Below are 13,127 nucleotides of genomic sequence, written 5' to 3'. Positions count from 1 at the left end.
CAAGCCTGCTGAGATCCCTGTGTGCGTGGGTTTCCTCCGGGTGCTCCGGTTTCCTCCCACAGCCCAAAGGGGTACCAGCCGGTGGGTTAGTTGGTGTTTGTAAGTTGTCCCATGGTTAGCTGGGTCCCAGTGGAAATCGCGTCGAGAGACCTCTCTTTGCCTCATTTCTCTTCGCTCCCCGTCGGGGTCATTTGTCGATGAGCTGGTCCGTGATCTGTGTGATCGCGCTGGGGAGTTCTGTGCCGAGGTTTCTTGCTGGAGTTTCTCCTCCTCCGTCCGTGTCCTCAGATTCACCCCGGGGGGGTCGCTGCTTTGCCAAATCTCAAAGCTCTTCGTTATTAAGGCTCTCGTCGTGAGAATGCAGTCACCCTTCAGCACGGCCATCATTAACATCCTCACGCCGTATTACACCCGTGCTAATGATTTTCCCTGACACCTTAGGCACACTCCCCTCACTGGAAGTTGCACGCTGGTTCCCGGACATCGTGGAATAAATTGGTGAGGGAGCAAGAAAGTTTACACACACGGGGTGGGGGGGATGGGGGGGGCGGGGAGGCTGAGCGTGAGCTAATAGCTGATTGGCTGTGAGTGCCTCAGAGCCTATGTAAAGCACTCTCATTGGCTGATTGAAGTTTACCGTAATGGCGGCTGCTCTTGAGAAGTTGTCAGTGCCGTTTAGAATGAATGTTTTTTTAAAAAAAAATCCCAGTGAAGAATCGAATGACCGCGTTGTGACGAATCAGCTCTATGGGGGTTCTGCATAACCCTTGATAATAAACGTTCTTCCATTTTGTTTGCGCCGACAGCTCCAGGAGCAAGTGGGGGATCTCCAGCAGTGCCTGAAGGACATGGAGAAGCAAGTGAGGTTGGCCCAGCAGCAGCAGGCTCAGACCGCGGCCGAGCTGATGGTCACTCAGGCCGGTCAGGAGCAGAGCCAGAGGAGCCTCTGTGACGCCCAACAGGAGATCCAGCACTGGAAGTACAAATTCGAGAAGGTCGACGAAATCTTCTCAAAGAGTGAGGTAATGATTCGGGAAAATGCCCTTCTGTGACAGCTGCACGCACCGGGGAAAGTTTGCATGGATGTTTAGGATCACCTGAGTTGTTGGGAAAGATTGAACAGGTTAGACCTGTGTTCCTTGGAACGTAGAAAGTTGAGAGGAGATTCGATAGAGGTATTCATCATTCTGAGTGGCGTGTATCCACTGAGGTTGGTTGGGGCTACATCCAGAGGTCATGGGTTAAGGGTGAAAGGTGAAAAGATTAAGGGGGAACATGAGGGCTGTGAGAGTGTGGGACACGGGGTGCAAGGGGTGCACGCGAGCTCGATTTCAACGTTCGGGAGAAGTTTGGATGGTAGGGCCGTGGTCCCGGTGCAGGTGGCGGGAGGAGGGAGTTTAAACGGTTCAGCATGGGCTGGATGGGCCGAAGGGCCTGTTTCTGTGACACTCGTGCCTGGAGATGGCAAGAAATCAAGGGTAACCCCGACAGAGGTCCATCTTGCCCTCCGAGCCTCACCGCCCCCACCGGACCCGATTAACCCGAACCCAACCACGGGACCGTTTACCGGGACCCGGAGTGTCTGTGGACTGTGGGAAGGAGGCAGAGAAGACCCACACGTTCCACGAGCACGGAGGCTCCTTGGAGAACCGCACTGGAATTGAACTCCGAGCTGTAACCGTGTCGCAGTAGCCACTACGCCAACGTGACCCACCCTTCCTCGACTCTTTAAGCAGGTGTTTCCAGTCCAAGAATATCCCTTAGACATACATCGGTGGCCGTATGCTGCCTCCTCATAAGGCGGCCACAGAGTGTACACTCATGGCTTTCTGCTGAGGGTTCAGAGGTGACCTCCTGCACACCGCTGTTGTCACGCGTGGTTATTTGAGTTACTTGAAGCAGTCTGGCCGTTCTCCTCTGACCTCTCATTAACAGGACGTTTTTACCCATGAAATCGCCACCCACTCCCTGTAAGCTCTAGAGATTGTCGTGTGTGGAAAATCCCAGGAGATCAGCAGTTTCTGAGATACTCAAACCAACCCCGTCTGGCGCCAACAATCGTTCCAGGGTCAAAGTCGCTCACATCACATTTCTACCCTCCCCCCCCCCCCCCCCCCCATCCTGATGTTTGCTCTGAGCAACAGCTGAACCTCTTGGCCATGCCTGCATGCTCTTAAATATGGAGTTGCTGCCGCGTGATTGGCTGATGAGGTACTTGCATTAACGAGCAGGGGGACCGAATGAAGTGTATTGGTTCTCCTGTGGAGAGCTGGAGGATATGGATCTTTGGGGGACATCAGGAAATCGGACGATCTGAGGACGCGAGGAGGAGGAGGAGGAGGAAGAACGGGTGGGGAGGTTAGAACCCGGGAGGGTTGCTTTGATTCAACGAGCAAGGATGGGCTCAGAAGGAGGAGTCCTCCAGTGGCCAGTATGGGATTTGAGATGGCGTGTCCCCAGCAGGGATGGAGTCTTCTCTCTTTGACACCATAAGGCCACAAGATAGAGGAGCAGAATTAGGCCATTGGGCCCATCGAGACCGTTCCGCCATTTCATCATGGCTGATCCATTTCCCTCTCAGCCCCCAATCCCCTGCCTTCTCCCCATATCCCTTCTTGCCCTGACTGACCAAGAGTCTGTCAACCTCTGCCTTAAATGTACACAGCTGCCTGTGGCAACGAATTGCACAGATTCGCCACGCTCTGACTAAAGAAACCCCTCCACATCTCCGGTCTAAAAGGACGTCCCTGTCATCTGGGTTTAGTCTCACTCAGCACAGGAAACATCCTCTCCACATCCACCTTATCAAGGCCTGTCACCATTCGCTAGGTTTCAATGAGGTACCCCCTCATTCTTCTGAATTCCAGTGAGTACAGGCCCAGAGCCATCAAACGCTCTTCATATGACAAGCCATTCAATCCTAGAATCAATTTTCATTAACCTCCTTTGAACCCTCTCCAGTTACAGCTCAGGGTGGCAGAGATTGTAATTCAAATCCAGCGTCGCTGGTTTAAAAAAAGAGTTTTGACAGTACTGTGCGAATTATATTCAGGCACATATATATAGCTAGGATGCCCAAGACTTTTGCACACAGTACTATATTTGTCAACGTGGAGCAGGCTGCGAGTTTGTAAATCTGGCGGGAGCAAAGCATGTTGGGGATGGTGAGGGTGGGGCGCTGTGGGAGGGGTGTGGGGCAGGTGGTAGAGAAGGAATGCCAGGGGTCGGGGGTGCAGACACACCCAGCCCTGAGACACCAGGCAAGGTCATTTGATTCCAAACAATCGGTTTATTGATCATTACAGAATGTCTCTCTGGTGCTTCCCTCTCCCTTCCCCTCTTCCCAACCATGATCCCCCTCTCCCTGCCCACTCTCAGTCCACAATAGAGACCCGCATCAGAATCGGGTTTATCATCACTCACACGTTATGAAATTTTAAAATTTTTTGGCGGAAAATTACCTCCACTCTGTGCAAAAGACTCAGGCACCCTAGCTAAATATTATGTGCCCAAGTCTTTTGCACAGTCCAGTCCCTTCTTCCCCTGTGACCGCGTGGGTTTCCCCTGCGTGCTCTGGTTTCCTCCCACAGTCCGAAGGCATACGGGTTAGTAGGTTAATTGGTCATTGTAGATAGTCCTGTGAGTAGTCCAGGGTTAAGCCGGTGGGTTGCTTGGTGGTCCAGCCTGTTGGACTGGAAGGTTCCACGTTGCATTTCTAAATAAAAATAGAATTTTTGGGGGTTCAGGTTGGTGACCACTGAAATCAAAACGGCACACAAAATCTTATTTAAAAAAATTTACAGTATAAAATTAATTTTAACTGGTCTGTGGTGTAGGACGTGTGGTCTGTGTCTCTTAAGAAATCCTACTGATTGGTTGAAATGATGATATGATACAGCCCGCAGGATTCAAGATAGCTGAATGTCATTTCCCGTACTCAAGTGTAAAGGGGAATGGAACAATTGTTCCTGCTGAACCGATGCAGTACCCCCGAAAAAAGCTCGGTAACATAAAGAACACAATAATAAAACACAATAAATAGAAATACATTATTAAGTACATAGAGGCGTACAAAATTATGAGGGATGTAGATAGGGTAAATGCAGGCAGCCTTTATCCACAGGGGTAGGGGTGGGACAACAACTTGAAGTTTACTGTCATGAAGTTTGTTAACTTAGCAGCAGCAGTACAATGCAATACGTGAATATATAGATGGGAAGAGAAGTGAGTGAATCAATTATAGTAAGTATATAACAGTGCCTATAAAAAGATTTCCCCCTCCCCCCGAAAGTTTTCATGTTTTATTGTTTTACAACATTGAATCACAGTAGATTTAATGTCTTTTTTTTGACACCGATCAACAGAAAAGATTTTCGTGTCGAAGTGAAAACAAATTTCTACAAAGTGATCTAAATTTATGACAGTTATTAAACACAAAATAATTGATTGCATAATTGCTCATCCCTTTCAAGTCAGTATTTAGTAGATGCACCTTTGGTAGCAATTTCAGCCTCGAGTCTGTGTGGACAGGTCTCTATCAGCTTTGCACATCTGGACACTGCAAGTTTTCCCCATTCTTCTTTACACAACTGCTCAAGCTCTGTCAGATTGCATGGGGATCGTGAGTGAACAGCCCTTTTCAAGTCCAGCCACAAATTCTCAATTGGTTTGAGCTCTGGACTCTGACTTGGCCACTCCAGGACATTAACTTTGTTGTTTTTAACTTTGCTACGTAGCTTTGGCTTTATGCTTGGGGTCATTGTCTTGCTGGAAAACAAATCTTCTCCCAGGTCGCAGTTCTCTTGCAGACTGCATCAGGTTTTCCTCCAGGATTTCCCTGTACTTCACTGCATTCATTTTACCCTCTACCTTCACAAGCCTTCCAGGGCCTGCTGTAGTGAAGCATCCCCACAGCATGATGCAGCCACCACCATGCTTCACGGTAGGGATGGTGTGTTTTTGATGATGTGTGGTGTTTGGCTAATGTCACACATAGTGTTTAGTCAGACCATAGAACCTTCTTCCAGCTGACTTCAGAGTCTCCCACATGCCTTCTGGCAAACTCCAGCCGAGATTTCATGTGAGTTGTTTTTTTCAACAGTGGCTTTCTCGCCCTTAAAGCTGCAATTGGTGAAGCACCCGGGCAACAGTTGTTGTCTGCGCAGTCTCTCCCATCTCAGCCACTGGAGCTTGTAACTCCGCCAGAGTTGTCACAGGTCTCTTGGTGGCCTCCCTCACTCCTCCCCTTCTTGCACGGTCACTCAGTTTTTTTAGGATAGGCTGTTCTAGGCAGATTTACAGCTTTGCCATATTCTTTCCATATCTTGATGATTGACTTAACTGTAAGGGATATTCAGTGACTTGGAAATTTTCTCGTATCTGTAATGCTCACACTATCGGCCGATGTATGTCCAGGGGAAAATCCGTCCACCCGCCAAACCGTGTCTCCTGTATGCTTGAATGCTGTGAAATGCACGCTGGTACAAATTCGCACACACAATATCAGACCGCACACCATGTACGGTTACAAAATACACTTTATAAATCTTACTAGAACTAGGTAATTAATAGTGATACAATATATACAAAAGAAAAGGCGCCAAAACCTATCAGGGTTCAGTCAAATTGTGCACAACCGTTGGAGCTCAACTGTCGAAGTCTTCGGTCCACTATTCGATCTTCTCCGACCTCCTCGACCCAGCGCCTGGGACCAACCTCGGTGGTCGACCAGAGCGCATCCCGCACACCCTCCTTCCTCGCGATCTCCCCTCCAACTCCCCAAAAGTCTGCGCAACGCTAGCATACAGACCCACAAGAAAGAATAACATCTATCCCAATTGGTTAACAAATGAATACAATTCTCGTTATCAGTAATTATAACCCAAACAAGTCACGAGAGAAAGCACTCTCTCACCATAACAAAGAAGCATACTTACCTCTAACATAACAAAAGAAGCCATTTTGATTAACATACGTTTAAACATAAAGAAGAAACCCCTTACATATCCATCTCCTGATTTGTACTTTTCAATAACTTTTTCGCGGAGTTCCTTGGAATGTTTTTCTGTCTTCGTGGTGTAGTCTTTGCAAGGATACTGACTCGCCGGCAGTTGGACCTTCCAGATCCAGGAGTACAATCGATTGAAACACCTTGACTGTACACCGTGATCTCCATTTAACTAATTATGTGGCTTCTAAAACCACTTGGCTGCACCAGTGATGATTCAGTGTGTCATATTAAAGGGAGTGAATAACAATTGATTTGTGCTTTATATTTGTAATACATTTAGATCACTTTGTGGAGATCTGTTTTCACTGGAACACGAAAGAAACTTTTTCTGTCGATCAGTGTCAAAAAAAAGGCAAATTAAATCCACTGATTCAACGTTGTAAAACAATAAAACATGAAAAAATCTTGGGGGAGCGGTGAAAACCTTTTATAGACACTGTGCGGATATTAAATAGTTAGAAATAAAAATAGTGCAAAACAGAAATAATAAATATTTTAAAAGGGGTAATGGTTTAAGGATGAAGGGTGAATGTTTAAGGGGAACATGAGGGGAAACTTCTTCACTCAGAGGGTGATGATAGTGTGGAACGAGCTGCCAGTGCGTGTGGTGGATGTGAACTTGATTTCAACGTTTAAGAGAAGTTTGGATAGGCACATGGATGGTAGGGTTATGGTCCCATTGCAGGTTGATTGGGAGTAGGCACTTCAAATGACTCGTCGTGGACTAGATCGGCTGAAGGGCCTGTGTTTTGTGCTGTACTTTTTCTTATGACTCTAAGATCGTTCACGTACTGTACATTGATGGTCTGTCCATAAAGTGACGCTGGGCACAGGAGTGACTGCACATAAGGTGACTCTGACGGGAAATGGTGAAGTAGTGGCGTTTGGGGGTGTGGAGGGGTGGGTCAGTAGGTGATTGGGGGTGTGGAGGGGTGGGTCAGTGGGTGATTGGGGGTGTGGAGGGGAGGGTCAGTAGGTGATTGGGGGTGTGGAGGGGTGGGTCAGTGGGTGGTTGGGGGTGTGGAGGGGTGGGTTAGTGTTGATCAGCCTTGGGGAAAGTCACTGTTTTTGTAACCAGTTTGCTCCCTTATCAAGTGAATGAATGTTTTGATTCTATGTGGAACTGTTAATCCAAACTCCAGGTGAGTGAAGCAAAGCAGAAGATAAGCTTATGCATGATGGTTTGATCTCCCACCTCACCCAGAACATAATTCCATTACGTACAAGTAATCCCGTTGAATTGAAATTGATTTCCTGTTCCAAATGAGGCGTCCAGAAGAAACGATCATCAGGCGCCCGTGCAGCCACTGTGGGTGGGTCCCTACGCGAATAGATTCCGGTTGACGTCAATGCGCGCCTTTCCGCCAGGAGATGTGCAACTCCTGATTTCCGCGCTGTTTGGCTTCGCCTTGCGTGAGCATGGCCATTTCTGGTCCATTGCGGCGGTCCCTTTTAAAGGGCAGTCCAGTTGATTCTACGGGTCTCTGTCCGTCTGGGTTGACCATGGTACACAAACCAGGTCAGTACGATACGGAGAGCCAGCTGCTGCCCGTGTAGCGGGTTCCCCCTCCCCACGCAGCTGACGAACCCAAAGGAACGGCAGAGACCGATACAGTTTGGCCCCAGGAGTTGCCAGTCAGTGTTGAACGCGACATAGGACTGCCTTAGGGACTCCAGTTCCCGGTTTTTCCCTCAGGATTTACTCCCAAAGCCTTCCCCGTGAGTGTGAGGCAGCGGAGGTTTGAGATCAGAGTTTTCCTTCTCCTAGATGAGCTGCCAACGACAGCTGACGAGTCCCATTTGCCCGGAGCGACTGGTTTTAAGGCGCCAGTAGCTCCCCCCCCCCTCCCCTTTGCCCCTTCTCCTGTCAGTAGAAACGGTTCCACTGGGCTTAATAGCTTGGCCACACCTGAAGGGCAGAAGCTGAACTTGGTTGTCAGAGGCTATTTGAGGCACACGCCATTGGGAGCGTTTAATAGGCAGAGGGAGCTTGTCCCCATTACCACCCCCCAGATATAACAACCTTAAGGAACCAATTGATTCTGCTCACCTCCAGTAACTTCTGTGGAATAAAGTGACTACTTTGACTTTTAAACTGCACCTTATTCAAGCTCTTTAAGCAGGGGGAGGGGTGGGGGTTACAAAGCACTTTATGGAAATACTGTAGGTTGCAAGGTTGAGTCCTCTAGCAGCCTGAAACGTGACTCTGGTCTGCTTCTGGACCCTTGCCCAAGTCAGGGTGGCGCAGTGGCGAATCGCTCACCGTAACCCACGTTCAGTCGTAAGCTATGCTCCCTCTTAAGCTGTGCGCGTGTGTGCATGCACACACGTTTTTCAACCAGCGCACAAAGGAAATTAATGTGCGCACGAAAGGTTAGTTACCTAAAATAACATAGTAATTAATAATTGTACTTAACTGAAAATGATCTTTTAGCTAAATGTTTCTGTTAACTAGTTAGTCAGTTTTTCAAATACCACAACGCACGTCACTAATTTACGTCAGCTCGCATTTCCTGTTCCGGTTTGTACAGCTGCATCACGGCAGTAGCCATCTTTGGCAGACAGTGTTCCTATCGTAAAGTTTACAGAGATCCGTTTCAAATCCTGTAGATAGCTCACTAAGTTTTTATTGAAAAAAATATTGATCCGCTGTGTCGAATTTAAAAGAAGCGAAGGGCGCGAAGCGCGGAAGAACTGCAAATTTGTTTGAAGTTGAATGGCTTAACAAAATAATAGAAACTGCTACACCGAGAGCTCATGAGGTCATGAACGTTCAGCTATGAGAAATATTTATGTATGATTCGGATACTGGAGTTATCTGTGTTGTCGTGACGCGAAAGTTGCTGGAGAATTTGCTAGCGGCAAGAAGTGGGATGATGTTTGGAAAGTTGACTTTTTGAGGCGTCATTTGGCAAGTAAGTCGCATTTGGATGGTGTACAAAAGCTCAGGCAACAAAACCCGTCGTTACCCGTTACAGGAGCGCTGCGCATGTTACGGTTGAGTGCGGATGAGCAAGAGCAAAAAACGATCAAACCCAGAGTAGATCAAAGACAGGAGAGAGAAAGTAACAGAGTGACTTAAATCAGTATGTTATTTTGTTGTTGTTCTGTGCAGTTTTACCTCAAGTATTTTGTAAACCTACATAAACTGTGCCATGCGCACTTTAAGTGCGCACGTACTTCTGTCACAGGAAAAGAATTTGCACAACATAAGATTTTTGCGCACACTGACTGCTAAAAATTAGAGGGAACGTTAGTTGTAAGGAGTCTGCACGTTGGGGTGGTCCGCGCTGGGAGCCTGACTGAGCACAGGGCTGCACCCACCCCCTCCCCTCCCTGGATCACGATGGTTAGCATACCGTGACTTCTTCCCAGCTTGACCGCGCCAGCCATCGCGGGAGAGGTGAACGTAACCCCCAAGGAGTAAAACAGAGGAGTAGAACTGCTCTGGAGGGCACAGATGAAGCCCCCCAGGGATCAAGTGAAGACAAATTCAGGGCTTTCGTAAATGAGAAGAGATGCTTGTGGGGGGGGCGGGGGGGGTGTGTTTGGTCTGTCTTGCCAGCAGAGTCAGGGGTGGTAGGGTAGGGTAGATGTCAGTGCAATGCTTTACAGTACCAGCGACCGGGGTTCGATTCCTGTCGCTGCCTGTAAGGAGTTCGTACGTTCTCCCCCCCATGACCGCGTGGGTTTCCTCCCACAGTCCAAAGACATAACTGGTTGGTGGGTTAATTGGTCTTTGTAAATTGTCCCGGGATTAGGCAGGGGTTAAATCGGGGGTTGCTGTGCAGGATGGCTCAGAGGGCCAGAAGGGTGGGTTCCAGGATGGATCTCAAATAGATAAGTCGATAAAACACACCAGCGATTCTCGGTTTAAGTCACAAGAGCTCCGGTTGTCGCACTCAAAGCATTCTGTTAGTAGAAACCCTGCTAAGACCATAGAAATCTATCCATGTCTGTCTGTTGTGCTTCTAGGCTTGCGCTGAGGTGGCTATCTCGGCCGACCATCCGGTCCAGAAGGAGATTGCAAGCTTAAAGGCTAAGCTACTGACAGGGAAGTCCTGCTATGTGCAGAAGTACAAGGAATGCCAGAAACTGCATAAGCAGATCAACAAGTTGAAAGCCTTGTTGGTAGGTTGGTAGGACCTCCACCTGCGAGTAAGCAGCCCAGCCGAGACCTATAGATCCGGGGCTGTTTAAAGTCATTTCCTGTACGCGAGGGTAAGGGGAACAAAGTAATTGTTACTCCCGATCTGGTGCAGCACAGAGAAAGACACAGTGAGATAAAGAACACAATAATAGTGATTAAAAAGACCAGAAGATATGGGAAGAGAATTAGACCATTTGGCCCATCAAGAGCATTCCATTATTTCAACATGGTTGATCCAATTTTCCCCTCGGCCTCAATCTCCTGCCTTCTCCCTGACTAGTCAAGAATCTAGCCTTAAGTATGCCCAGTGACTCGGCCTCCGTCTGTGGCAACAAATTCCACAGATTCTCCACCCTCTGGCTAAAGAAATTCCTCCTCATCTCAGTTCTAATCAGACATCCCCCCTACCCCCGAGGCTGTGTCCTCTGGCCCTAGACTCACCCCCCCCTCCCACCTCCCTGTAGCCACTCTATTGAAGCCTTTCACCATTCGATAGGTTTCAGTGAGATTTCCCCCTGCCTCCCCGACGTTCTTTTGAATTCCAGTGAGTACAGGCCTAGAGCCTAAATCCGTTTCTCATGTGGTAACCCTTCCAATCCCGGAATCGGTTTAATGAACCTCCTTTGGACCCTCTCCAGTGTCAGCACAACCTTTCTTAGACCAGGGGCCCAAAACTGCTCACCCGCGCCTTCAATCCTCAGCATTACATCCTTGCTTTTTCTATTCTGGTCCCCTCAAAATGAATGCTGGCTTTGCGTTTGCCTTCCTCACCACCCACTCAACCTGCAAATTAACCTTTGGGGGGGGGGGGGGGCGGGGGGAAGAAACACAATAAATATAAATACATAAGATAGCTCATACACACAGATTGATTGTGTGTCCATAAAGTGACGCTGGGCACAGGAGTGTCTGTACGTAAGGTGACTCTGACAGGAGATGATAAAGTAGTGGTGGTTGGGGGTGTGTGGAGGGGTGGGTTGGTGGGTGGAAGGGTTGACCAGCCTCACTGCTTGGGGAAAGGTAACTGTTTTTGGTGGACCTATAGCAGGAAGCCACAGTTCTTCCTCGTTTTAAGCACTCCTGTTTATTGTGGTCACAGCCGTGATTGGACTTGAGATCAGATCGTTTGGATGGCTCTAAATTATTGGGACTTTTAATTACTGGATCTCAGACTCTCGCCATCCTTTACAAAGGTTACCTACGATTTTTTATTACATGCTGACTAACGTTGGGCTATTTCATGTTTTGACACTGGCCCAGAAATTCTACCCACTAATATCCCATATCCGTACGCTAACCTCCTAACTTTTACTTTTTATATAATTCTTCATAATAATTGACTGTCATGCCCCTGACCAACACACCACAGCAAATTCCTAATGCATGTCAACATAGACTGCAAATACAGTTGGTCCTTGACCAGGTCCCACACCACCAGGGACAGTTATTTCCCCGTCAACCATCAGGATGGAGGTACAGGAGCCTCAGGTCCCACACCACCAGGTTCAGGAACAGTTATTACCCCTCAGCCATCAGGAAGGAGGTACAGGAGCCTCAGGACCCACACCACCAGGTTCAAGAGCAGTTATTACCCCTCAGCCATCAGGAAGGAGGTACAGGAGCCTCAGGTCCCACACCACCAGGTTCAGGAACAGTTATTTCCCCTCAACCATCAGGAAGGAGGTACAGGAGCCTCAGGACCCACACCACCAGGTTCAAGAGCAGTTATTACCCCTCAGCCATCAGGAAGGAGGTACAGGAGCCTCAGGACCCACACCACCAGGTTCAGGAGCAGTTATTACCCCTCAACCATCAGGAAGGAGGTACAGGAGCCTCAGGACCCACACCACCAGGTTCAGGAGCAGTTATTACCCCTCAACCATCAGGAAGGAGGTACAGGAGCCTCAGGACCCACACCACCAGGTTCAAGAGCAGTTATTACCCCTCAGCCATCAGGAAGGAGGTACAGGAGCCTCAGGACCCACACCACCAGGTTCAGGAGCAGTTATTACCCCTCAACCATCAGGAAGGAGGTACAGGAGCCCCAGGACCCACACCACCAGGTTCAGGAACAGTTATTAACTGTCAGCCATCAATCTCCTAAACAATTGTAGGTAACGTCACTCACCCCAACACTGAACTGATGCGCAACCTATGGAGTCATTTTCAAGGACTCTACAACTCACATTTCCAGTACTACTTATTTTCTTGTAATTTATCTGTTTCTTTACACATTGGTTGTTTGTCAGTCTTGGTAGCTTTTCATTGGCTCTAATATATTTCTTTGTTCTGCTGTGAATGCCTGCAAGAAAGTGAATCTCCGGGTAGTCTTTGGTGACGTAGACATGTCATAGTGCGATCACTTCAGTCGGGGACGATGTTCTCCTCAGGGATTGTCTGTCAGGTGGCTGTAGAGGCCGATCATTCCGGAGCAGTGTGGGCGAGTGTTGGTGGTGCCTGTGGTCGGTGGTCGGGTCTTTCGGCTGTCCGGCCTCTCCTTTCACAGCTGCCTCCTCAACGGATCTCCTCCCGGAGGATCTGTCGAGTGCAGTGCCTGCACCTCAGTTACACGGTGGAGCGTCCCGGTAGAGTAGCGGGTGAGCGCCACGCCGTTCCAGCTCGGAGATGGTTGTGGAGTTCGGAGGTCCGTTCCGTGAGGGGTCTCAGTGGAATGGGTGAGTTTGCCCCGAGTGCCCCGGTTCCCTCCCACAGCCCAAAGACGTACTGGGTAGCTTAGTAGGTTAATGGGTAAATTGCCCCGTGGTTAGGTTAGGGTTAATTGTGGTCATCAGGAGATGGTAGGGTGGTGCGACTCAAAGAGCCTACTTCGCACTGGCAAGAGTCAGAGGTCTGGGATATTTCATTAAATAAATGCAAACTTTGATGGTAAGTTTCCTTTAAACTTTGAACTTCTGATCTTTGAACATGCGTTGGCCGTGATAGGGGAGCCTTTCCTGTCCAATTTCC

The 13,127-nt window shown here is 48.6% G+C and overlaps 1 protein-coding gene across 2 annotated transcripts in view; it reads left to right on the top strand.

Moving 5' to 3' along the window:
* The window catches only part of LOC140741517 (uncharacterized), a 131,477-nt gene that overhangs the window by 71,917 nt on the left and 46,433 nt on the right, over window positions 1-13,127 (top strand). For both annotated transcript variants that reach the window (XM_073071807.1, XM_073071808.1), the window contains one exon: window positions 807-1,022. In XM_073071807.1, coding sequence (XP_072927908.1) covers window positions 807-1,022 — 216 coding nt within the window. The remainder of the gene's footprint in view (window positions 1-806; window positions 1,023-13,127) is intronic.

This window comes from Hemitrygon akajei, chromosome 18 (genome assembly GCF_048418815.1).
Source record: "Hemitrygon akajei chromosome 18, sHemAka1.3, whole genome shotgun sequence".
Taxonomy (NCBI): Eukaryota; Metazoa; Chordata; class Chondrichthyes; order Myliobatiformes; family Dasyatidae; genus Hemitrygon; species Hemitrygon akajei.
The sequence above is the reverse complement of the archived record's forward strand: the minus strand, read 5'-3'. Positions and strand labels throughout refer to the sequence as shown.